This window comes from Paramisgurnus dabryanus, chromosome 8 (genome assembly GCF_030506205.2).
Source record: "Paramisgurnus dabryanus chromosome 8, PD_genome_1.1, whole genome shotgun sequence".
Taxonomy (NCBI): Eukaryota; Metazoa; Chordata; class Actinopteri; order Cypriniformes; family Cobitidae; genus Paramisgurnus; species Paramisgurnus dabryanus.
In genome coordinates, this window is record NC_133344.1 from 27,588,706 (window position 1) to 27,615,788 (window position 27,083).

General features: G+C 36.1%; 2 protein-coding genes across 3 annotated transcripts; one reads left to right on the forward strand and one right to left on the reverse strand.

Annotated features, from left to right (window-relative positions):
* The first annotated feature begins 288 nt into the window (after nucleotides 1–288).
* Nucleotides 289–18,305, forward strand: sytl2b (synaptotagmin-like 2b). 2 transcript variants are annotated; one of them, XM_065281330.2, is made up of 21 exons: nucleotides 289–378; nucleotides 1,871–2,100; nucleotides 6,293–6,447; nucleotides 6,522–6,624; nucleotides 6,746–6,897; nucleotides 6,974–7,076; nucleotides 7,564–7,633; nucleotides 7,782–7,902; nucleotides 7,974–8,801; nucleotides 9,943–12,480; nucleotides 13,667–13,756; nucleotides 14,013–14,048; nucleotides 14,144–14,238; nucleotides 14,339–14,449; nucleotides 14,888–15,057; nucleotides 15,136–15,238; nucleotides 15,323–15,484; nucleotides 16,367–16,460; nucleotides 16,702–16,801; nucleotides 16,941–17,146; nucleotides 17,280–18,305. In XM_065281330.2, exons 2-21 carry the CDS (start codon nucleotides 2,000–2,002, stop codon nucleotides 17,426–17,428), a joined length of 5,487 nt encoding a protein of 1,828 aa, XP_065137402.1. In that variant the 5' UTR covers nucleotides 289–378; nucleotides 1,871–1,999; the 3' UTR covers nucleotides 17,429–18,305. The 2 variants fall into 2 exon arrangements, with proteins under 2 accessions (XP_065137402.1, XP_065137403.1); XM_065281331.2 differs by lacking the exon at nucleotides 289–378 and adding an exon at nucleotides 476–496.
* Nucleotides 18,306–22,064: 3,759 nt separating this feature from the next.
* On the reverse strand, nucleotides 22,065–26,332 carry LOC135770466 (zona pellucida-like domain-containing protein 1). Its single transcript, XM_065280150.1, has 11 exons — nucleotides 26,220–26,332; nucleotides 25,990–26,113; nucleotides 25,004–25,230; nucleotides 24,721–24,905; nucleotides 24,559–24,631; nucleotides 24,376–24,473; nucleotides 24,211–24,291; nucleotides 22,898–23,069; nucleotides 22,690–22,783; nucleotides 22,579–22,599; nucleotides 22,065–22,488 (listed from the first exon to the last, which is right to left on the reverse strand). Exons 2-11 carry the CDS (start codon nucleotides 26,093–26,095, stop codon nucleotides 22,394–22,396), a joined length of 1,152 nt encoding a protein of 383 aa, XP_065136222.1. The 5' UTR covers nucleotides 26,096–26,113; nucleotides 26,220–26,332; the 3' UTR covers nucleotides 22,065–22,393.
* Between the last annotated feature and the right edge of the window lie 751 nt (nucleotides 26,333–27,083).

Sequence of the window (27,083 nt, forward strand, 5' to 3'; positions counted from 1 at the left end):
TTTAGTATTAATCTAGAATGTATTTTTAACTGTATACTTGAAACTTTTTACAAAGACAAGCTAAGACTTTAACCAAATATTTTTTTGCATAATTTTGGTGAGGCACTCATTTTAATACACTCAGAATTTATTCAAGACGTGTGTTGGCACTAGAGGTAAGAACAACAACATTTTTAACATTGCTTGCGATGCGACAAACTCAACACTAACAGCTGGCTTGCTGTAAAGACACATTTGTAAATATTAACTCAGCGTTATAGCGCGACGCTCACATAAAGCATTTGATTGGTAGATTTGATGATGACGTCGATTAGAGTGCGGATGTGGCGTTTCCTTTTACGCGTCAGAGACGCACTGAACTTCAGCAGCAGAAACAAGGTGAGCGTAAAACGTTTGATAAAAAGACATACCTTACAGTACGTAGTATTTGCTTTATTACTATATCAACTAAATTCTCCAGTCTTGGTCTTACATTTTATTATATGAAGTCTTAATCGTAAGTAACAATACACTAAAGTAGTCACCTGCTCTTGTACTGTTTTAACTATTTATCTCCTATATCAAACTGTATTATATTGTTAGTACAGTGTAATATTTAAGTGTTTGCTGAAATTATTATAACGTAAAGTTACTTCTTGTTTATATCGTGTGCTAGCAAGTTTACTATGCTACAGGTGCTGGATACAGACTTATATTAGCCTATTGTAATACAGAGAATTAATTCCGCATAATTCAATGCAGTCTTCGTTGTTTTCAGTATGTTTAAAAAAAGAAAGGCCACACGAATGCAGAGAAAACTGTTGATTGATTGAATGATTTTAAAAACGGAATAAAACATTTTATACCACTGTAAAGAAACTATTCTGTTTTTAAAATGCAATTGCAATGACATATTGTAGAGTATGAATTCATACTAACAAAAATAGACAAAAGTCTCAAGAGATTTTACTTTAAAAATATCCTAGAAAAGTTGCAGTCTTTATATATTGCATTTCACAAGAATTACTTTTCATGTTGTTTTCATGCATCCCCAGGATTTTGCTCACTTGAGTTAAATTCAATCTGCTACGAAGAGTCTTATTTAATAACTGGTTGGGTACTGTATTTAGTTTTAAACAAATACTGTATAAAGTTTGTTCTTTATATATTGATTTTGCTTACTGTACATCAGAAGAGATTACTTTCTGTTCACATTGTTCTGTATTCAGTTCCTTACAAATGTAAACTATTAACATGTTTTAAACACCTTAATATTTCATGTGACCCAAAGGTGGGACCAAGAGTCAATAGTGAGCTGTTTGCAAATATTTGTGCAGTTAACTTGAAACACAGCTGACTTAAACATTGAATGTGGTCATGTAGTCATGTAAGAACACCTTTCTTTTTTACAGAAGGATGCAGATGTTTTTGTTGAAACATTTAACTTTAAAGACATTGGTGAGAGACAGCACATATGGGGCATATTAGAGTAATGATTTAAAATGTCTGCATTATGCAACTTGTTCATTGGAAAAGTTCATCATTCTTTGTAAATGTTGTTGATCTAAGTTATGCCTCTTCACATGGTCAGCTGACAGGACTGTCACATGTTCAGTCTAATCTGAGTTCTCTAAATAGACCCTCACTTAACTTCATTGCGTACTTGTTAAGAATCACATTTCATTCCAAACTACGCTCAATTCAGTTTACAAATTGAGTTACATTGATGCCCTTTTCAACATTTAATAAATGTCTTAATAATATCCTGTTTTCTGCTGTTGTTGTTGCTTTCTTACTGAAAACTCTGATCTGAGAGAGAGAGAGAGTTGAACATGGATGTGCTCAGAAGTTTCACACTACAGTTTTCTAAGATGTTTTGTTTGTATTACAGGTGCAGCAATTAACATTGTGTAATGAAGGTGATTCCAGAGCAGACTCGATGAGTTTCAATACATGAGTGACTTAACTGAAGATAGATCAGTTTTTGCCAAACTGTGAGAGACTTCAAAACAACCTCATTATGATAGACCTGAGCCATCTGACAGAAGAAGAGCAGGCGATGATCATGGCGGTTTTAAACAGAGACTCTGAACTGAAGAAATCAGAGGAAGAACGAATCAAGTAAGATTTTTATTGTTTTCCTTTTTACTTGTAGTGCACTTGACATGATTGTGACACTGCCTGTGAAAACTCAGCTAAAGTTGATTTTTTTGTGATTTACTGTGAAGATATAAACTTGATATCTGTCATCGACCGATATGTTTTTTTTTATGCCCAATGCTGATACCGATATTAAGAAAGTAGTGTAGGCGATAAAAGGCCGTTATAACACAAATGTAATTGCAGTAAATGAGAGACAAACCGGTGAGTGAACAATGAGACAAACAAAATGAGACAAAATTGCTGAAACTTAAAAAAAAAAAAATTGTTATGCACAATATTTATATACATACCCTTTTTAAGACATATGTACTGTGGATGACAGATTTTGGTGTGTTGTTGTGTGTAACACAACGTAACTTCACATTAAAAAGTAAATAATGATTGGTCATTTTACTGTCTGTCAGACTTTGGCTTTACATCTAAGTTTCTTTTCATTACAAGCAACATATTTAAGAAACAGAAAGATTTATCGTCCAATGCCAATGATTTACATGTTACAAATATCTGCCCATATATCGGCCACTGCAATATATTGGTCTATCACTAATATTGACTGAGTAAGGTTTGAAATTAAAGTGAAATCATTGATCAAAGTCATGCTTTGATGCTCCATATCTCATAATAATATGTTAAGACTTTAGCCACAGACATATGCTATCTAAAAATATTAAAGCTGTTTAAAGTGTCATTTTTACATCACTAACAGCAACAAATTAATTTGCAAAACTATTGTTTTTAAACAGGTTTGCGAAATAAGACTCCCTGGTTTACTCATGTCATTGAGACAGTGTTGCTATGTTGGGTTTGTTGTGATAATCAAACAAACAGAGCAATGTTTTGATAGGACAACCTACCAATAGATTTCTGTTTATCTGCATATTAAATAATATGCAGGGACAAAATGTTTATCACTGAAAAATTACACTTTTCAGGTTAAAACAAAAATATTATAAAAAGTAAAAGTTGAGTCTACTAAAACAAATGACTTCAATTGTTAACATTTAAAAAAAGTTCTTCACTTAAAGTTAATCCAACTTTTCATTTTTTACAATGTAATAATTCTGCATGCAGTTTTTGTGACCCCAGATGAATTGAGAGACTGGTATATTTGTACTTTGAAAAAAAAAAATTTGTGCGGAGACCGAAAGTCTGTGTACGTATAGTACATGAAAGGAAGACTGTACAATCTCATGTCTGGTTGATTAGCTTGTGTTCAACCACGGACTTACACAACCTTGTATAAAAGGATTAAGTCCAGGCTTGTGGAATAATTGTCTTGACTTTTCACATGACCAACATAGTTTCCCCTTCTTTTAAAATAAAGATGTTTTCCAAACACATGATTTTAATTAAACTATTTTTGTTTACAGCAAATATTTCTCTATTAAGGTTGTTACTTCAAAGTTATAGGGGCAGTTTCCCAGGCAGGTTTAAGATTAATCCAGGACTAGGCCTTAGTTAGGACATTTAAGTAGTTCTCACAAACATTTCTTACAAAAACAATACTGGTGTGAATCTTGAGATAAAACAATTGCACTAATATATGTTAAAGGGACACTCCACTTTTTTAAAAATATGCTCATTTTCCAGCTCCCCTAGAGTTAAACATTTGATTTTACCGTTTTGGAATCCATTCAGCCGATCTCCGGGCTACCACTTTTAGCATAGCTTAGCATAATCCATTGAATCTGATTAGACCATTAACATCACACTCAAAAATAACCAAAGAGTTTCCATATTTTTCCTATTTAAATCTTGACTCTTCTGTAGTTACATTGTATAGTAAGACTGATGGAAATTTAAAAGTTGCGATTTTCTAGGCCAATATCGCTGGGAACTATACTCTTATTCTTGCATAATAATCAAGGACTGTACCATGGCTGCAGCAGGCGCAACGATATTACACATTGCCCGAAAATAGTCCCCTGATATTGAGAGTTACCAAGGAGACGAGCTGGGGCGAGCTGGAAAATGAGCCTATTTTCAAAAAAAAAGTGGACTGTCCCTTTAAAGGGGCCATGGCACAAGACTTTTTTAAGATGTCAAATAAATCTTTGGTGTCCCCAGAGCACATATGTGAAGTTTTAGCTCCAAATACCATATAAATAATTTATTATAGCATGTTAAAATTGCCAGTTTATAGGTGTGTTCAAAAATGTGCCGTTTTGGGTGTGTCCTTTAAAATGCAAAATGAGCTGATGAAATTCAAACACTGATCACAATGATGGTGGTTTGTTGCAATTAAAACTCAATTGTGCTCTTCTCTGCACTAAATGGCAGTGTTGTGGTTGGATAGTGCAGATTAAGGGGTTGTGTACACCAAAACTTTTACGCCCGCGGCCGGCGCATGTTTTCAATTGTTTCCAATGGAAGCTCAGCGTTTTTCAAATAAGCCAGCAGCTAGCGGGTTTTTTCCGTGCTGAAAACCGGCGCTCGGCGGTTTTTCCGCGCTCAGCGCTGAGCGTCGAGAGTTGAAAGAGATTCAACTTTGGGAGAAAAGCTTCGCTCGTCAATGTCAGTTCTCACACGGCCGCCCAATCACAGTCGAGGAGGGGCGGGACATTACCACAGCAACCAACCGGCTCGCAGCTGAAGTATCACAGCTATCAAAGCGCTCAGCTGAAGAAAGCTGGCACTCAGCTGAAAAACAGCTGGCATTTGGCGTCCTCAAGGCGTTTTCAGCCGCGTTTAAAAGTTTTGGTGTGTCCAGCCCCTAAGGGGTGGTATTATTATAATAATGCTGCGTTCCAGGCAACCTGTAACTCGTAACTCACGACTTCAAAACCACGACTCACGACTCTGAACTGGGAGTACATCGATCTAGTACGAGTTCACGGGTGGGAAGTCACGGGTTTGACTGCCGTTCCAGTGCACTTTCACCGGTAGAAGGTTGTAAAAACACGGGTTACTGGCTGCCTGGAACGCATAGGGTCGTGAGTCGTGGTTTTGAAGTCGTAACTCACGAGTTTAAAAACCTGCCTGGAACGCAGCATAAGAGCTCCTTATGACATCATAAGGAGAGCCAAATTTCAACGACCTATTTTTTCATGTGCTTGTAGAGAATGGTTTACCAAAACTAAGTTACTGGGTTGATGTTTTTAAAATTTTCTAGGTTGATAGAAGCACTGGGGACCCAATCATAGCACTTAAACATGGAAAAAGTCAGATTTTCATGCCATGGCCCCTTTAAAGAGTAACTAAACCCTAAACCAACTTTTTTAGTCCGAGTGCTGCCCTCCTCAGGTTGAATGGTGGCTACTGTAGTTGATTTTTCCTGTTGGATGTTACGGTAGCGCGTTATGTAAGCGGTACGATCCTACGTAAGTAGGTTCAAGCTCACCACGCCCTTGTTACTATCTCATCACACACTTGGTACGAGCTTAGTTCGTCCCCTCTATCTCTATTGGGGTCTGCCCATTTTCTTTTATTTTTCAAATATTGCCAGTGGGTGGAGTCAGGCTCTGACCAGGGGTTTGGTTACTCTTTAACGATATGCCAATGAAATGTTGTTTTTTTCATACTAAGGCAGCTTAAACATGCATTTTGGTCTGAGACTAATCAAAGCTCTATCCAGGAAACCACCCCATAATAAATGATCTCTGACAGTTAATACCTCTTTGGTTATATTCCCTAAAGAAACATTTAATAAAGCCCAAAGGTTTGTAATCCTTAGTGTCTGAATAGCCTAACTGTGTACAGCTGAGAACATTGACAGTACCTGAGAACCATAATAGTACATTTTGTATTTACAAAGCAAACAAAGCCAGCACTGAACACAGTGTACATTATAAACTAACAGGCAGGAAATGTTTGTATTGGCCATAAGGTATGTTAAAGATTTAGAAGGGTTTTTTAGATGAACATTTTATAACCAAAGTCGCATGACGTTAATAAGTGCTATAATGAAGTATCATCATTGTAAATCATCTGTTCACAGAACATGTAGAAGACACAATGATACCCTGAATGTGGTAATTGCTGTATTTTATTTCTATTTGTAGTTAATAGGCTAAAATATTTTTGGACAATGTACAGTAATACATGACATTCGTCCAAAGCATCACAGAGGTGCACCAAGTAGCCTTACTTGTTTCTTACTTCCATTCCGAAATGTACACTTTTCATTTGTCTGCAACCAATTAAATCCTAGGCATTTGCAGAAAGAGGTCCCAGAGGAAGACAGACGTAAGTACATGACAGGTGAATGGTTTTACGAAGTGAAGTCGCAAAGACATCAGGACAGAATTCATGGATCAGACATCATCATAGCATCAATGAAGCACCAACAGAAACCCACAATTGATGGTGAATATGCCTCTCACTCTTACCAAACTTTGCTTAAAATGTATAAAAAACATTAACACGAACATCTATTTTAGCTGCGTCTGCACTTGCGGACTATTTAACAAGGTCATGGGGGAAAAGTTCCAGTAGCTTTAACAAAAAGAACAGCGATGAGATCTCAGAGCAGCCAATGGAGAGGTAATGCTTAAATGTTATGCTTGAGAACCTGAAGTGTTGAGTACACTAAGTAGCTTCACTTGCTACTTGTTCTAAAATTGTTGATAACACTTCATTATTTACACAACCAATTAAATCCTAGGCAGTTGCAGAAAGAGGACCCAGAGGAAGACAGACGTAAGCACATGACAGGTGAATCGTTTTACAAAGTGAAGTCGCAGAAACATCAGGACGGAATTGACGGATCAGACATCATCATAACATCATTGAAGCAACAGAAACCCACAATTGATGGTAACTATGCCTCTTACTTTTACCAAACCTTGCTAAAAATTTATAAAAAAAACATTAACATGAACATCTATTTTAGCTGCATCTGCGCTTGCGGACTATTTAACAAGATCATGGGGGAAAAGTTCAAGTAGCTTTGACAAAAACAACAGCGATGAGATCTCAGAGCAGCCAATGGAGAGGTAATGCTTAAATTTTATGTTCAATAGCACAAAATCTATATTTAATCCTGTCTGGCTGTTATAATCCTACTACACTGTATGTGTAGTCACTTATAGTCTGCAAGTAGATACTTAAAGGATTAAAGAGTACATACAGCTGTTGGTGTGACTCATTTATCCCTGTATTTATCCAGGACAATATTAAAGTAATAACTGTTCATGCTTGCAAATATCTTTGGTTTGCGTATGCAACCTCCACCTTTCCCATGTGGTAATTGTGTGTTTTACAGGCGTGTGTCCTTTAAGATTTTAAGATCTTGACACGACAACGTCAACAAAGATGTTTGCACAATGTACTTAAAGAACTTTGGGAAGGTTTCAGTTCATCCAGGTTATTGTGGGATGTCTGGTAGAACGGGAGGAAATCTCTGAAGCAGCACTCATAACATTAAATAGGTTACAGTTATAAAGTATGTTTGTTGTTGCAATACTGTCCTGTCAAAACCAGGGTAAACCAGGGTGGTACACCAGAGGTCCAGGAAGAAAGTTTAAACAGATGCAAGAGATCACCATCTAAGGTATGTACTGTATGTGCTCTTTCTTAATAGTGTAATGGATATTTGATGGATATTATAATGTGGTAACAAAAAAGCAACAAGGTGATTGAGGCTGAAGACATTGCAAAGATATAGAAATTGAACATGGTGTCATTTTTTCTTGCTCTAGCCGAGGCACAACCCATTCAACAGTATTCCAGTGGAGCCGGACTTTGAAGAGACAGGTAGTCGGTTTACCAGTGAATCTGAACTCAGGAGATCATCTGCTGATATAGGCTTTGATTCAAAAGGTTGGTGGTGTTTTTTTACTGTAGTATGTATACAGTAAGAGCAAACTGTTTTTAATTTGTAACATTTACAGTAAAACATCAGGAACCAAACCACGCCGAAAATAATAGGGAGTTCTCTAACATCGTGCCCAACATAATCCCTCGTCAAAAGCCAGTACCAATGAAGAGGACCAAAATCTTCAAACCCCATGGCTCTTTATCTGACAGTGCCAGCTCTGTGTCCAGCCAAAGTATGTCAATCCCGAGTACTTCCAACAAGAGTGTGACCACCACAGAAGACTCAGCTATCAGAACTCCTGCACCAAGAGGTATCCTCAAAAATAGCTCCTGCGAGTCCACCCTTAAGAGCCAGCTGCCACAGCCAATTCTGAACTATGTTCACCCAAACAATTATCAAGAAAAGGATTCTGAGGAGCGTAAAAATATTTTGGAAAGTAAGGAGGAACCAAGTAGGAGATCACTAAGCGAAGAGCCACCCAAGTGCCCCTCACTGTCGAAGGCGCCAAAGTCACGTTTACCAGTAATGAACCAGTCGCAAAAGATTAACCTTTCTCAGGCCACACAGGAAACAGAGAAAATACAAAAGCGTCCCAGTCTGAACTCAATCCCAAGAGTAGATGATGACAAGAAAGTGGAAGACAGTTTGAAACAGCAAAGAAATACATATAATTGTCTTCCTCTGTCATCAAGTATAGAACGTGGGGACCAAAACATATCTGATAAGATTATGGAGACTTCTCCTCATGAGAATGCAAGGACCACCAACACTATAGAAGCACTGGATGTGATGACTACTTCTAAACCTACACAGCAAAGATATGAGACTGTCGAGAGTCACATGACCGTCTTACCAAATGTGCAAATGACAAGAGAAGAAGAACATCTTGGGACTCCTGATGGTATGATCTATAACCCTGAAGGTTTATTAAAAATAATGTGTTAAAGTGATACTCCAGCCACATATCAAAATTACCCAATGATGTACTCACCCTCAAGCAATCTGAGATACTTATGTCATAGGGGTGCAACGGGTGAAATTACTCTCTGTTTGGTGTGTGTCACAATTTTAGGGTCACAGTTTTGGTAAATTTGTGTGTGTGCTTGTTTACGTAGACAGAAGGCTACTGTCAAATTAAAAAAGAAAAATATTTATTGGGTTACACCTTGGTCACAACAGGCTTCTTTACAAAAATAACCTCTGATGTTGGCAACAGATTTGCATACTATGAGTTGATTGGACAGGTACTCTCACGTAAACACACACAGAGCGTATTCAGAACCTTACATCAGCGGTTTTATGCATGGTTTTTTCACTAAACTATATGAGAAATGCATGGTCGACTCAAACAGTGCACCACGGTGGGAGGATAATGGAAATCAAGGAATAACATCTGACTTTGACGCCCAAAAAAGTGCATTCATCCTTCACAGAAGTAATCCACATGGCTCCAAGGGGTTAATAATGGCCTTTGTCAGGTAATCGATGCAATATTGTAAAAAAAATCATATTTGAAACTTTATAAACTATAATAACTAGCTTCTGATGACGAAGCCATTTTGGTCACTGCGCAACGTACCTATGGCAACAAACGCTCACTACGCTAAAACTCTCGAGTGAGTTCGAGAATTGTGTGAGTCCAAGATTGGCTGCGTTACCAGAAGGTAGTTATTATATTTATAAAGTTTGAAATCTGGATATTTTTCTTACAAAATCGCATCGATTACCTGCAAAAGACCCACATTAACCTCTTGGGGCCGTGGGGATTACTATGAAGGATGAATGTACATTTTAGGCATTTAAAATCAGAAGTTGTCCCTGATCCTTGTTTTCTACCAATATAAAGCTTGGGCGAGCAAGGACATTTACTAAAATAACTCCAAATGTGCTCATCTGAAAGATGATGGACATATGTGTCTCGGATTGCTTAAGGGTTTGAATTGGCTGGAGTATCCCTGTGTAAAAATAAGTTGTATTTCTTGGAAGTTTGACACTTTTAGATTCTGCTTTTGTCATTCAGTAGTAAACTGCTTCTTTTACAGATCAACAATTTCCCAGTTCTCTCAACATAGCAGATTCTTCCAAGATAGGAAATTCTTCTACTGATCTGGAGCCTGAGAGCAGCCCGTCTGCATTTAATATAAAATTAAATACTAAAAATTCATTTGAATCACAGCCAGCTGTCATGACGGATTCACCCATTCACACTCCTAGTGCTGAACACGGAAAATCCATCACCAAAGTTCTTGAGTGGTTCAGCAGAAGCTCAGACAGCAGTGATATGTTTGATGTGGATAGTAATCGGGACATGGAGGAGGACCCTAAAATTGATGACATAGACTTGGAGGATGCAGCTAATTTGAGAGTCAAAACAAGGGAGAATGTGTACCTGATCATGCCACGCCAAAGTGAAGAGAATCCGTCAGAAGTTAATTCCGTATTTTTACAAGGGACAGACTGGGCACAGGAGAAGAGTTTTGACAAAGTACGTCAAACTACTCCAAAACCACGGAGAAGGTCTGAGTCCACTCATAAACAATCTCCCATTATGAACCCTTCAACTAACTTTACTTTTACAGACATCCCAAACACTGTCACTGAATCAGAGGACAATGTATTTTGGACTCCAGATGAAAATAAGCAAGATGCTTTTATCAAGCATGACAGAAGAGAAGAACCCAAAGTTAAACTTGAAACTAATGTTATCAAAGTTCATCAACCTAAAGAAAGAACAAGTGTTACAGAAGATCAAGGACCAAAACTTGCAAATCTGAAATCATTCTGGGAGAAGGAAAACACTGGTCCAAAGATTTTGATCGGTAGATCTAATGTACCTGCTAAAAATGAACCTCTCACACTTGATGTCAGTACAGAGTCAAATAAAGGTGGGAATGACAAACTAGAGAAGAACTTGAAATCTCCAGAACATCAAATAAATGAGACAGTGAGTGTTGTGGAAGTATCAGACTTTAAGGATGTATTGAGTACAAACACAATCCAGTCTGTACCCAATGTTACAGGTGACTCGAAAGTTTCCCAATTGATCTATTCCAATCCAAAAAAAGACCAAATACTCTCAAGCTCTTCCACTGACAAATGCGCTACCTCTGTTCCACGTTTAAAATCATCATCATCATCCCTAGATAGTGGATCTTTGTTGGCTCATCAAGACATTGAAAGTGTGGGAGGCACTGTAAGCATAAACAATAGTGATGGGGATTGCACCGCACCTAAAGTTTTAGAGACGAAATCTACTACTCCACCAAGGCCAATTCCTTTCCCTCGTGCTAAGCAGACAGAAAACATGGTGGACAAGATCAAACAACTCAAGTCCTTCTGGGAAAATGAAAAAAGCACATCGGCTCAAAAGAGTAAACCCTCAATGGCTTCTAGTGCTAAGCTGAACAAAAGATTTACAAAGTCTGAGTTTGATCTCACTACAGTAGGTACTGAATTTGATGATGTTTTTGAGGATGATACTAATGATAAAGGTAGTCTATCTCCTGGTTTCTCCAGGAATACATCACGGCCAGCTGTGATAGAAGGTATGAGTACTTCACAATTTAAAAATCTCAGAGACTTCTGGGGAGGATCACCTCAAAACCAAATGGGACAAACCTCACCAGTTTCTAAAAGTGGAATTCAGAGAACTTTTGGCCAACCGAAAAAGCATAGCAAATCAGTCGATACATCTAAAGAGACAGATTCCTTTATAGACGCAACTTCACATGCACAAGTAAAAATGTACAATAAACAATCAGAGAGCCAGACCAATACCAAACAAGCTGGACTTAATGCTTCTGCAAAGAGGAGAGATACTACAAGACAACAATCTGGATCAAAAAGCAGTTCCTCAAATGTGGACTCGGATGAAGCAATCTCCCATGGTGTGTCTCATCCCGTTCAGACTTCTGTGAAACATATAACACCACCTAAACCCTCTATAGGTCAAGAATCACAACCCCAACAGAGAAAAAGCAGAGGAAAAGGCCGTCTGAATGTTAAAATCAATTCAATTCGACGTGCCTCTAGCATGTTCTCTATTAACACCGAGGTTGAGGAGCAAAGCCAGGACTCCAAAACATCACAGAGTCCTAATCTTCATCAGGTGACAAATACTACAGAAAACAACATGGCACCATCCAAGAAAACACAAGAATCTAGCGACACCCTGCCAAAAACACCCTCAGAATATTCTCTGCAAGACAAAGAGGGGAACATTCAGACTAGACCATCGCGTACATCCGAAGAGACTGATGTTCAACCTCTTGCTAGGTCTTTTATTCCTCCCGATTATCAGCACTATCTTGGAATCACAGAGAAAAGTGATATGTACACTCCACCTTCGGTTACAAGGCAGATGGATGAGGATGACTTCCTTTGTACCTCATTCACAACCTCCACAGAGACTAGCTGCAAATGTAAATGTTCCCCTGTAAGAACCAGTACTCCCGTGCCAGGTTTTCCTGACCTTCAAACCAGGAGAGGAAGCCTGGCTCAAACTGATGGACATGTATGTCATAATGCTTCTCAGATCAGTGCACCAGATACCCCATCCCGCACAAAGGGTAACATAAACTGTAAGTTTGAAGATCTTACCCTTTTCTCATAAGACTGCTTTTCTCTGCAATACTTACAAAGCTTTTCAAAGAAACAATCCCTGCTGAAAAAACCAGCATCAAACCAGCATGGACCAGCATGGGAATTATGCTGGTCTATGCTGGTTTAGCTGGTGGTCACAGGATACCAGCACCAAAACACAACATTTGCTGGTATGACCAGCATGGGATGCTGGTGCTAATGCTGGTTTGTTGCTGGTTTAGCTGGTGCTAATGCTGGTGCTGATTTGATGCTGGTTTAGCTGGTGTTCACTAGCAAACCAGCACCAAAACACAACATATGCTGGTCTTGCTGGTATGCTGGTTTTTCCAGCAAGGATAGTAAACTTCTTGTTGTCTCTGCAATAGTCAAGTGCTGAAGTCAGAGCTTTTATAAAGTTATTTTGTGTACATCTATGCATGTATGTGTACACTTTTATCCAAAGCAACTTGCAGTGCATTACAAGGTTTACATTTTATGTATGCAATGCACTCTAAAATCAAACAGTGCTAAATAGCACTAAAAGTGGATCACTGGCTCGTAATCATAGGGGAACCATTTGAAGTGCCATAAACCACCACCTGTGTAGAACCATATTGTGCTTTGTAAAACCATAAGTAGTGCTATATCACCCCGTATGGTTCTTCATAGGTACTATATAGCACTAAAAACGGTTCCTCTGTGATTACGAGCTTTTAGTGCTATTTAACACCATTTCTTTAGAGTGTATACCAATTTACAATTTGGCCCGTGTTATAAAATCACTGTTGTGCACAAATTTCCCACAGCTTGTCTTTCTATTGTGTTAAATTGAAAAGATCTTAGGTCTCACATTACAAAATAGTTTCTAAGAAAGGATCACCAAGCCAGCAACATTCTTCTAGCTTGTGTGTGCCTATAAATGCAACAGTGTTTTAAAGGTGCAATGTGTAACGTTTAGAAGGATTTCTTGACAGAAATGCAATATAATATACATAACTATATTATAAGTGGTGTATAAAGACCTTACAAAATGAACTTTATTGTTTTCATTACTGTGGAATGAGCCATTGGTTACAATTCACAGTCTCACCACTAGATGCCACTAAAATCTACATAGTGGACCTTTAAAAGAAACTAATAATCTAACCATCTAGCCACTGTTAAAAATATGTATACATTTTGCAGGCGATGAAAGTTTGGTTCAGAAAGTCTTGAAAAGAGCTACAACTAGACCTGTGTACCATAAAAGCATGGACAATATCAGCACATCTCCTGGTAAGCAACAGTAAAGATACTTACGGCTGTCACTATCAGCATTTACCACATTTTCACCTAGTTATTTTATCTGAAAGTACTACCACATTCATATATAAGTCTTCCTGTAACAAAACACCTTACAGTGTAGTAGCACAATACTGCCTGAGGAGACTAAACCGTGTTTTTGTTTGGCTGTAAATGGAGAGTTCAGGTGACAACAGAATCTGTTCTACATTTCTATTCTGTGTTTTGTTATTGTGATCTCTTCCCTAAGGCCAAAATATCAAGCACATGGACGACTTTGAGCAGGGTAAATACAGTATGATGATTAATAATTGATGATACCTTACAATAACTTTACAATAATGTGTAATAATAAATCTCATTTCTGACTTGTACTGTTAGTCCCTAGCACATATGTCCAGACTTCCTTCACCACCTCAGACTCAGAGCACCTGAAACAACTTAGCAAATCAGTGCCCTCCTTTCTGCAGAAAGAGGTATCTCATCTATAATATTATTTACATCTACGGTTATTAAGGTCATTCAAATGCAGTGCATAAAACACGTGTGTCTGTGGATGCTGTCATGTTGTTTTAGATCGATGAAGGAGAGAGTGACTCAGAGAGTTCCTGCAGCGGCGTCCCTCTGAAAAACTTCAGACAATACACAAACCTTGACAGCTGCTCTGGCTTTGCATCAATGTCATCTGTATGTTACATACTGTATACTTGTCTTGTACTTTATGTACAGGGGGAAACGAGCTAGGCAATGGTTATGCACACGTAATTACAAGGCTCGTTTGAATGCTTGATTCTGATTGAAACTTGATATTCAGTGCATTCGTTGCACAATTACATTCTTACCATAAACCGAGTTTGGCCAAATAGATTTGATTTTACATTTATTTTAATCTTTGGCATGACCTTACTTGGTCAGTATTAATGATATCAAGGTTATATTTTCACAAAATGTTTTTTACTTTACTGTAGCCTATGTATGATGACTTTATGTAGTTTACTGACAGGGTCAAAAACATTATAATTAAATACTAATTTTTCCCTTCCCATTGATGATGTAATTTGTGAATGATCTTACTGAGCTGTTTAGTCTTAGATAGGCTAAATGTATGTGTTTGTGACCCCGCAGGTTAGCGGCAGCGTTGCGAGTGTCTATAGCAGTGACTACGGCAGTGTCGAAGTTCAAGGCATCATTCAGTTTTCACTGAACTATGTGCAAAAGTTGCGGGAGTTTCACATTTTTGTGATTCAGTGCCAGAATCTTGCAGCAGTGGACATGAAGAAGAATCGATCAGACCCGTAAGAATATCAGTACCACTCACTTCTTTCTCTAGAAACAAATAATTTTTAATAGACCAGTCTTGCCTGTTTTTCTAGGTATGTCAAAAGTTACCTCATACCTGACTCGGCCAATCTGGGAAAAAGAAAAACGTCTGTGAAGAAGAAAACTTTGAATCCTACATACAAAGAGATTCTTAGGGTGAGGAAATGACAGTGCATGCATAGTATTTGTAATGTACTTAAAAATAATAATAATAATGTTTTTATTACTTGTCTCATACAGTACAGAGTCCAAAAGGACTACTTGAAGTCTCAGGTTCTCAACCTTTCAGTGTGGCATCATGACACATTTGGCCGTAACAGCTTCCTGGGAGAGACAGAGTTTGACCTCTCATTATGGAATTTTAGTGATACAGAGAGGAAGTTTTTGCCTCTTAAACCCAGGGTATTTATTTCCATTTGCATAATTTTTCTGTTATACTGTATGTAAATAAAATCATTTTTTTTAAGACAGAATGAAAAATTATGGTGAAAATTACCTAAATTATTATGTTTATTTTAAAGTCCCCTATAAACTGGTCGTGATCGACTTTACTTCCATGTTGTGCCAAATTTTAGAGTAAAACGGAATATCATATAAAATATATAATATAAAAGGAAAAATAATGGGCATGGCTTGTGATTTCCACTGTGCTTTGATTGGATATAGAAAAGTGAGTCTGTCAGCAGACTGACCTTTGGAGGGGCGGAGTTAACGGATGCTACCGCCAAAGCCATTGACGAGTTTATGAGGACACATGAATTAAAAAAACATTACTTACACGGATAAATTATTTATAGACGTTTTCAGCAGTAACAACATAAACAAGCGGCTGTCGTGGTCCGCACGTAACTTCCGGAAACTCTGCTAAGAATAAATAACAACAAAGTTCTTTAAACGTAGTTTATTTATATAACAAGCAAAAAAATAACACATAGATTACCTAGGAAAGCAAAACGTTATTTTCGACGAGGCATTTGTTCAAGAGATCAATTTAGCAACTAATAAGTCAGACCAATAAAAAAAAAAAACGAAACCGAAAGTAAAGTTCGGATCCAGAGGTGTATTGCGTCAGCGCACGTACGTCCGATGAAACCGTCTATAATAAACACTGAAATATTACATAAAAAATTTTGTCAATTTTGATTTTATAAAAATGTTATTTTGGGGATATGCTAGAAAGCATTGAGATGTTTCAGAAAGTTTATTTTAATTTTTAATTAAAGGAAATAAGATCTTTGAAAATGGTTCACATGCAGGTAAAGTCAAATTTGTTTCTGATTTCAGAATCGCTCCGGTCAGTCTTTAACCAGTCTCCAGCCCTCCGATTTAAGAGGACAGATAAGATTAGCTGTACGATTCCTTCCCCAGATCTTCCATTGTAAGATTCCTTATTTGATAAATATCCTATTGTTTACTCTTCATACAATTCAAATTTACATGAATGGTAAAGTGAAAGACTAGGACATTGCTCTCTACATCAGAACATGATAATAATGTAATAATGATAATAACAGAACATGTAACAATATACACTCTAAAATATCCTTTCGTATTTTATATGTGCATTCACAGACAGATTCAAAACAGATTCAATTGATTTGCGTTACTTCTTTACCCAGCTAAATCTGTTCCTGGCACAGGTGAAGTGCATATCTGGGTCAAAGACTGCAAGAATCTCCCTCTTATCAGAAGCCCATCAATTGACCCATATGTAAAATGGTAATAATAAATCCAAAATACAATATAATATCATCTTATTTGCCTATTAATGCATTAAAAAAGTACAGGTGTCTGCCTTGTGCTAATGTGTTTCTTCTTCAGGTCTCATCAAATAATTTTTTATTTAATTCTCACACAGCTTTGTACTGCCCGACACCAGCAAAAAGAGTCGTCAGAAAACAAGGGTGTTAAAGAAGACAACCAGCCCCATGTTTAATCACACCATGGTATATGATGGGTTCAGAGCAGAGGACCTGAAAGAAGCCTGCATTGAGCTCACAGTTTGGGATCGGGATCGTTTAGCCAATCATCTGCTCGGAGGCCTAAGACTTGGGATGGGCACAGGTGAAGTTTTTTGTGTATTGCAAAATCTAAAGATTTGTGTATAGATGATTTCTCTCGAAATATGTTATATTTTTGTTACATATGATATTTATGCCCAATACATGGTATTTAATAAGTTAACTTGCCTGTGCAGGAAAGAGTTATGGAGCCCTTGTGAGCTGGATGGACTCTACACCGGAGGAGGTGGATTTATGGAGACGAATGATGGAGTCTCCCAGTGAATGGGTAGAAGACATATTACCACTGAGGATGCTAGCACCAGAGAAAAAAGCTTGGAAATGAGATTACAGTCAACCACAGAGTTTATTACTACTATCAGTGTATATATTTCTACACATTTACTATTTCGCACATTAAATATCCTATTTATAATAGGTTAGGCTTTTCCCAGCAATTTGTATGTTTAACCGAGTCAGAAAAAAACAGTTAAGAAGCCCAATTTAATAAATAAGACAATGCTATATTTAGTCAGTATTTATGTATTAGTTTGTGGTTAGTTTGGAATAGCGTCTAGCATCTAGCTACTATTTCTTAAAGGGGATATTTCACAAGACTTTTTTAAGATGTCAAATAAATCTCTGGTGTCCCCAGAGTACACATGTGAAGTTTTAGCTCAAAATATCATATAGATTATTTATTATAGCATGTTAAAATTGCCACTTTGTAGGTGTGAGCAAAAATGTGCAGTTTTTGGGTGTGTCATATCGTAAGGAGCGATATGACATCACAAGGGGAGCCAAATTTTAATGACCTATTTTTCCACATGCTTGCATAGAATGGTTTACCAAAACTAAGTTACTGTGGGTTGTTCTTTTTACATTTTCTAGGTTGCAATGGGGACCCAATTATAGCACTTAAATATAAAAAAGTCTGATTTTGATGATATGTCCCCTTTAAAGGGATAGTTCACTTAAAAATGATGAGTAAATAAACAGCAAATTTTCACATTCTCTTTAAAGAATACAGTATATGCTGTACATAGGTGAATATGTATGTACACAACATACAAAAGAGCACTATATTGTATTTCACCTTTGACTTTTATTTCCAGTGTAACAAATTTTACTTTACATAATGTGATTACTGTGAAAAAAATATAATTTTGGATGGATACTTTTATTTAAAAAAAGAAGAGACATTAAACATAACAAAATCACAACACTTTATTAAATGTACTGCTATTTAAAATGTCTGTTTAATGTCATACTGTTGATAAAATATAATAATAATAAGCAGTATACAGTTTACTTCACATAGGAAGCAGTATAGAGTACAATGCACTGAAAAAGTTATATCAAATCAACATATATTTTAATGTTATTTTAACTTAACAAATTAAGTTAAACAATATCAACTTATATATCAACTTCAAATAGTAGTTCTTTTTTAATTTAACCTTTATTTATCCAGAAAAAACTGTTTGAGAACCACTTCTCATTTACAAACATGACCTGGCCAAATAGGCTTTATGCCCAGCTGTACTACTTCCTGAACTTCAGCCTGCTCTTTGTTTCCTGTCTGCCATTATTGGACAAACTGATTAATCCAGGTGTGTCTGATTATTGTTGTTGTGACTACTGAGGTCAGGCACACCTGGATTAATCTGTTTGTCCAATAATGGCAGACAGGAAACAAGGAGCTGGCTGAAGTTCAGGAAGTAGTGCAGCTGGGCATAAAGCCTATTGAATTGAATTGACTTATTTACATTTTTTGAAAGTTTTTAGCTGGAAACTTTTAAAACTCTTAGTCACTTGTGCCACCTGGTGGACATAGTATTGTTTATCAGCTACTGTTTGTCTTATTAATGTCACTCATGTTTATATTTGGGAATATACAGTACTGTGCATAAGTCTTAGGCCACCATCACCAGCTTTGTTGTTTTAGCAAAGTTTTAATGTCCATCCATATTTATTTTTCACTCTTTATTATTAAGATACAAACAGAAAGTACAGGAAATATGTACACAAAATTAAAAACAAAACAAAATTCTTAGAACTAAATGTCTTCTTCAGGGATCAGTCAGTATTTAGTTTGACCTCTCTTGAGCTTTTTTGAGGAGACTGAAGTCCTGAAGTCATTCGATTAAAATTACATTTTATTTAGGTTTAAGAGATCTTGCAGCTGCCTGCTATTGCTGAAGTGGAAGGGGAGTTTACCCTAAATACTTGACACTTCAGCTTATACAGTTTTTAATACTATATACACATTTCCTGTATTTTCTGGTTATATTCTAATAAAGAGACTGAGAAATAATTATATATGATCACTATACAATTGCAAAAACAACAAATCTAATGGTAGCATAGTGACTTAAGACTTTTGCACAGTACTGTATATCACAATGTGAAGCCCATAAACATCTTATTTTGAAGTACAACAGCATCACTATGTGTAAATGGTTCTCTCATACCTTTAATATTTTGTATAGCCTACCACTGCGTTATTAATAGAGACAACACATTTTAACCTATGAAAATGTGCAGAATTTGTACTATATGACAATAGACCGCTGACAATGCATACAAATACGTTACAATGCTTCACACCAAGTCTCTGGCAGATAATGTGACATGGGGTCATTCTCACAGAATGAGTTTTGGTGAAGAAGAAAGAAGATCGGAGTCGTGTGAATGTGTGGATACAGTACAGCTGATCTGGCAGTCACTCATCACTGTCTCAGAGGAATAGAGTAGTACACTAGGTTCCCCAATTTCTTTTATGGAGCAAAGAACATGTGTACCCATGAGAGACTTGTGTTATTTTATATTGAGCTACTGTACAGATAAAGCAATGTACCAAAAGAATTCCCAAGCAAAGACTAAAACCTTTAAGTTCATCCTTGGTGTGCACTTGTAAATCTGTTCGGTGTAATTTTAGTGCAGTTTTTTATGAATCTAAAGTGTGCTGTTTAAAAGTTATATTTTATTAGTTTTGGAAAGGAAAATGGCTTCTTTTAAAGTATTTTTTTAGTATTTCTGTAATTGCTTTTCATTAAATAATGCCAAAGAGGCTGTTCAGTTATGAAAAATCCACAGTCTTTGAACTTAACACTGTAAGTTATTTTAACGTTTTTGACTATTTAAATAAATTATAAAAATTAAGTTGTAATTCCTTAAGCCCATTCAACTTAATTTTTTAATTAATACAAACTTCTCACTTAGTCAAGAAAGTTGAAATGAAACACTTAAAGGGACACTTCACCCATTTGCATTAAGCTTTGTATAGTTAGAACCCCAGTCATGTTTTAAATGGTCGTGCATAATTTTCTCAGTTGCCGCTGAGACAGGAGCAATACAGATTTCAGTGTTGCACTTCCTTCTTTTCAATGATGTAAAAATCATCATTTTGCATCATTGAAAGCAGGTAGTCCAATATCTTTGTTGAGGGGGTGAGACTACAAACACCCCTTTTCTCTGTCAATAGGCACCAAATTCGAAATTTATGTTACATTTTGACTAATATGACGCACTTTCAATAAAGATGAATGTATCTACGTGTGAAATGCTCCTTTAAGTGCAACATATATCTGTTCCTATATGGCACATTGAAAGGGTCCCAGTGACAGGTTTTGTACCTTTTTTGACAGTACTACAAATGCTTCATCTATATCTAGGTTTTATCCAGAGGTGTATACTACTTAAGTATTTTAGTTACATTTTCCAAGCATCTGTGCTTTATCAGAGTGTTTGTCTTGGGGAAAAAATTGACTTTACTTTACAAAAATTTTTTCACTACATCATACTGTGTATTCCTTTTATATTGCATATTAAAATTTATTTAATACCTAATTACATAAAAATTGTGTACTTAAAAGTACAAAAATTACTAGATGTTTAACGTACATAAATATTAAATATAAACCAAAAACTTGAAATTATGAAATGTAGTGGAGTAAAAATTATGAAAATATGCTTTGGAATGTATGTTTTCCAAAGAAAAACACTGATAAAATATGAAGACTTGAAAATGTACTTTTATGTAGAAAGTAAAAATACTTAAGTACTATACACCTCTGGTTTTATCCAGTCCACAATTCTATGTTTTACATTTCTATTGTTTTCATCAGTGGCGTAGCAAGTTAGTCCCGGGCCCATATGCAAAAAAAATGTACGGGCCCCCTTAAGCCAAAGCCCCCCCCAACCTTGCCCGTTGGCACTGTTAACTGTGGTGCGCAGGTCTGTTAACAACATATACTTTTAATAAGGTAGGCAAATATTTTCTACTTTACTTTTTTACTTTAAAAGGTAGATTTAAAAAAGAGAAACAAAATGTTTTGGGTAGTTTTTGACTCGTGACTAACTTCTCTGCCTTTTCTTTTCTATTTAAGGCCCCACTTTTTTTTTTTTTTATATTTGTCCATCCTTAATGTTCATGTAGATAGCCGCTATAGTAACCTCTCACACTGTTTTCTTTTTTTTTTCGTTTTGATGCGTCATGTAAAAAAATGATGGCGTAGTAGTTTACGGCAGCCGCGGAGTGCAAAAATAATAATAAACGCAAACAAGAAATGACGGAGAAATTAGACATTATGGAGAAATAAGAAATCACTACACATGATATGCATACAAAATATATTTATTGCGGCCACAAATAAAAATTAAATTGAATTTTTTTTTTATGAAAAGCTGGGGCGGGCCCAGGGCCGGGCCCCCTATTGGCCCGGGCCCATTTGCACTTGCATACCCTGCATGCCCAGACGCTACGCCACTAGTCGTCATACACTAAAACATTAAATGCGTTGATTATTATTTATGTATGTATAGCTTTTTTCTTAATGTTGCACTTTTACAAAGACATTTTTCAATTCTTCATACCCGTTAACCTTTTGACCTGGTTCAATCCTTATTAACGGTGGTCACCCCTTATTTTTTATACTGGAAAAATGAATCTGCCTAAAGAAAAATCACAGGGTCAAAGATGATTTCTAACAACAACTTTTATTTAGGTTTACATATATTTCCAAAAAAAAAACAATATTACAAGCATCATATTTTTTTAAAAAAGAACAGTTGCAAAAGTTGCTTTCGTGCATATCTTACTACATTGTAAACGTTTCTTTTTCACTTTCTATGCTCATAGAACGAGATGCTTCTTACCTACTGGGTTAAATTGAAAGAACAGAGCTGTAACTGGCTTACTGGTTATACATTTATCATACTTGACTACATTCTCACAACATAAGAAAGCGAAGCCATGTTGCTTTAACATCAAGTGGAAGGGGATGTCCGCATCCTGATGTAGATTTGATTACCACGGAGACAACCAATCGAGTAGATAAAAGCTGAACAGGCCAGTAACTACGCCAACAAAGGTCATTTCATGACGGAAGGAACCTGATTCCTCTAGAAATACACAGGAAAAAAGTGTTTACCATAGAAATGTTTGTAAAAGATCACTTTATTTAGTTCATGAAGATGTAATTGAATTCTCACCATAAGCGGTCAAAGGGCCACCTGAGAATAAAATTGCAGTAAAAAGCATCAGTACCTTGATACATATTGGCTCAAATATAAAAGTACTTTGAATGATGAAATCTTTCATACTGTTTTCAGATCTGGTCATGATTGGTCCAGAGGAAATTGTAGCGGCTTCACTCGCGTTAACTGGCTGTTGTATTTCTCTCTTTCTTAGACATTTCTGTAAAACAAGAAAGATCTGATTATATACAAGCGAAAACACGTGAGTGCTAAAATACATTTAATAAAATGTTTGGGCATTGGCATTGGGTGTGTGTCATGCATTATTAGATACCGGAATCAAGGAGGCGCAAGTGGAGTTCTCACACAGACGTGTAATACAATGCAGATAGAAAGTAGAGACACTCAGGTTCTTATGTTCCACAAAGCGGAAGGCCTCAAAGGAGAAATGAGCTTCCTGAGCTATCCCGTTCCAGTCGATCTTTGTCTGAGGATCACGAGTACACCTATGGACAACAATATATGCGATTCTGGGTTAAAATATTGGATATTTTAACTCAAATTTTTCGTAAAGAATAAAGTCCTGCTGGGTCTCATTGGATAAAGGGGATGACCTCATGTTTTGCTTTACTTATTTTCTGAAAAACAAAATGTATTTTGGTCTATTTGGAAAATGTATGATTTTTTGGATGATATAGATCGGTGGTTCTCAAATTTATCATAAATTCTGTGTAATTAAATCTCAGAAAAATAAGGCTACCGTACTAATCAACATTTTGTTAAAATTTATGTTTTGATCAATTCGAATTTTAAGTTTTAAAAAGTTTTATGTCATACATTTTCTTTGGGGGGCCACGAAAGGATGCACCCTATACAAGGGGGCCACACGCAAAAAAAAATTGAGAACCACTGCTCTAGATGGAGATGCTTTTGTGAAACTAATGGACATTAAGGGTTTATAGCGGCTCGGGACTGCTCATCCGAGGGGGGAAAATTAAAAATTTGTGTTCGGAGTGTCATGTGAACCATGTGCATCACGTGATTTGTCAAAATAAGTGCCTGCTGCACACGCAAACCGCAAACCGTTTATGATAAAAGAGACGCTCACATTCACAAAATACACGCAAGACACTCCCTAAACAGTAAACTCTGATTATGCATGAGATTATGCGAGTATCTGGCAAACGCGAGCGCCTCTTTTATCATAAAAAAAGAGACGGCACTTATTTTGACAAGACACGTGATGCACATAGGATCACTCGACGCGCCGAACACATATTTTGAAATTACATACCGCACACATGACATGTTGTGACGAACTTCGCATCGAGCGCCCTCGAAAAAAGAAGTCAACGGCCGCCACTGGTTTATAGATTTTATTGCTGTATGTGTTTTTTTCTCTCCCTTCTTTTATCCCCCCTCTTAAGGTGCCTTCCTTGGTTTTTACCTTAAAAGATTTAAGATTACTTATTTATTTATTATTATTTTTATTCATTTTTCGTTTATTTATTTATAATGAAATATTTAACAGTTTATGCTAAAATATGTGAAAATATTTGACAAATAAAAATGTTGCAATATATGCGATTACACAGGAGACCTAAAGTGTCTTCCTAACTGGTTTCCCTCTTTGCAAAAATAACTCACCCAACAAAAAGATCATAGGAGGAGCTGCTGGTTGGATACGGGCTTGTTGTGGCGTAGCATCGGTCCAGTAGCACATTGAACCTTGAATTGCACAATTGAACAGATTTGAATTACCTGTAGATTAGTAATCAGCGATGTAAATATATTCAGTGCTGCAGTACTTACTTATTTGTGAGATTTGTTGCCTTGACCTGGACGTATATTCGAGTTTTCAACTGCAGTCCGCTTACTGGTACCTGGAGTTTACTAGTGTAGTTGACATTCTTAAAAAGGTATAGAAAGAAAGGTATAAGTGAAATTGTATTGTCCTGTTATTTGGTGTTCAGACACGAAAGAGAACATCCTTACACTGAACAGATTCATGCTTAAAGTACTGACAAAGGTACCATTGTTGTCCTTAATAGCAAGACTTACTCCTGACCTGTTCATGAGGAAAAAAGCTTTTATTATTTTTATGATCAATGTCATCATGTTAAAACTACTAACTAGATTTTAAGGGTTCATACTCACACACTGAGCTGGGTGTTGTTCACTACATACTGCAGTGGATACATGCATGAGAACTGGTACATGAGTTGTTGCCTGTAAGTGATGGAGCTGGTGCTGGGATCCCAGGAATTGATTAATCCAGAGATATTAACAGACTGGACTTGGGAGAAGTCTGAAAATATTCCAGTACCCATCTGACTTGTGATCTAACCAAAGACCGACAACAAAAACACAGACTGTTGGAAATTCTCTCTATGTCTATGTGAGTCTATGTATTGGTTAAAAAGTAAGTTAAAATGCTTACATTCATATTGTTGCCGCAGAGATTCAGTGACTCCTGAGAGATTGAAAAGTTGAAATTTAAAACAGGAGGATTTGCTGACCAGTCTGCTACTCCGAGGCAGGAAGGGATGTTGAACTTTCCATTGAGGGCCATTAGAGATTCATTGTATCCCCCAAAGTACATTGGACACAGCAGAACTTTTAGGTACATATAATCGGTTCCACACGTCACTGAAATGTCAGCATTTTCTGAAATATATACACATTCTGTTACATACACTGCCCCATACATCAATTTGAATCAAATACTTTTAAAGATCTTGTTTTCCAGAAAAAAAAAATATATATATATATCCTTCAAATACAACACATGTACTTAACAAAAGCAAAACTAATAAATAAAATAATATTAGGTCTTGCTTTTATAGAACAAAATATAGTAATATGAAAAAGACATCTCTAATAAAACATGTTGTCTATGTTGTATACTGCTAAATAATTTTTTGTTAATGTCATCACCTTGAACTTTACTCAATTTAGTTTAATTTTAAAATAATTGTGCTTCTTAAGTAAATTGTTTTAGAATGTTTAGATATTTTTACTGGAAAGAAAGAAAAAAGTATTAAAGAAAACATTTTTTACATATATACACTGCAAAAAATGATTTTCAAGAAAAAAATTCTTAGTATTTTTGTCTTGTTTTCAGGAAAAATATCTAAAAATTCAACTAAATTCTAAGAAAAATTTGTTTACCCCATTAGTAGATTTTCTTTGCTTGTTTTATGCACAAAATCACTTAAATTTGATATGTTGGGTCTAAAAGCTAGACTTATTTTCTTGGGTCGTTTTGCTCATCAAGAAAAAGCATTTTAATTTCAGATATTTTTTTTTTATATTTTTTACTGAAAACAAGATTGTAAAATTATTTTTTGCAGTGTAAGTTCATTCATTATGTATCAAAGGAAAGTATAACTTGTTTATAATGAATGATTTGGACACTGCACTAACCTGCCGGTCTGAAGGAAGGATTAGCAAGACATGTAAGCCAACCATTCTGAGCTTCACATTGTAGAAAGAGACCAGCAAAACATATCAGCAGGGCTAACTTTATCATCTCGAGACAAACAAAGCTCTAGAAGAGACAAACCAAAGACAAGCATTTAAGAAATGATACCGTAATTTATTTAAGGAAATTATTATACAGTAGCAAAATTCTAAAAAAATTAAATATACATCACCTTATGTGTGCAGAAACTCTTAGATGACAAGCTGACGAGTAACTTCACCTTGCTTTAATGCAGATGTTTTTCAGATTCAGTATTTATACAGAAGAGATGGGTGTGAGAAACAACATTACAAAGACCAGAGCAACACGAGACTCTTTGCTGATCGCTGCACTGATAGCTTTTCAGATCTGGTAGTTAAGTTTACAAAACAACGTTTTCATCATTATTGGTGATTAAACAGAGAACTCCCAAGACAACATCTGAAACTAGAACATGTACACTGAAGTATCTTTTATCAAAAGAGTCTCATTAAAATACATTTCTAGGAAACTTATTGTAGCTTAAATAATCTTAAACGTTAACAATATATATTTACAGTATATTTAACTATATTATTATAAAATATACTAATTTTTTTATCCTTAAGCTTATAAAAAATTTGATAAATAATGTTAGCTTTTTCAAGTAAAATCTCAAGATCTAGATAACCTTAATCCTGAACAGCATAAAGAGTGAGTTAATTTAAATAATAAGGTTTACTGCAATGTTAATGTAAATAACAATTATCTTGATGAGTATTATGTGAGAAGATGTTCGCATAACTGTATGGACTGTTTTAAAATAATGTTTGATGGGTGCATTCAATTTGTCGCTGCCAGAAAGGGTATTAAAGAAAGGTGTTGGTCACTTTTCACAAGTTCAGAGATAGAATTTCTTTTTAGAAGTTTTTTGGCAGTACCATTACCTACATAGTCATAAAAATTGTGCACAAATAGTTCCACTATTAGGACAGGACATTCCCCAGATGAAACCAAACACCTGGGTTCTTAAACACTTTAAATAGTTTTAAGGGTTGTTGTAATATACATAAATATA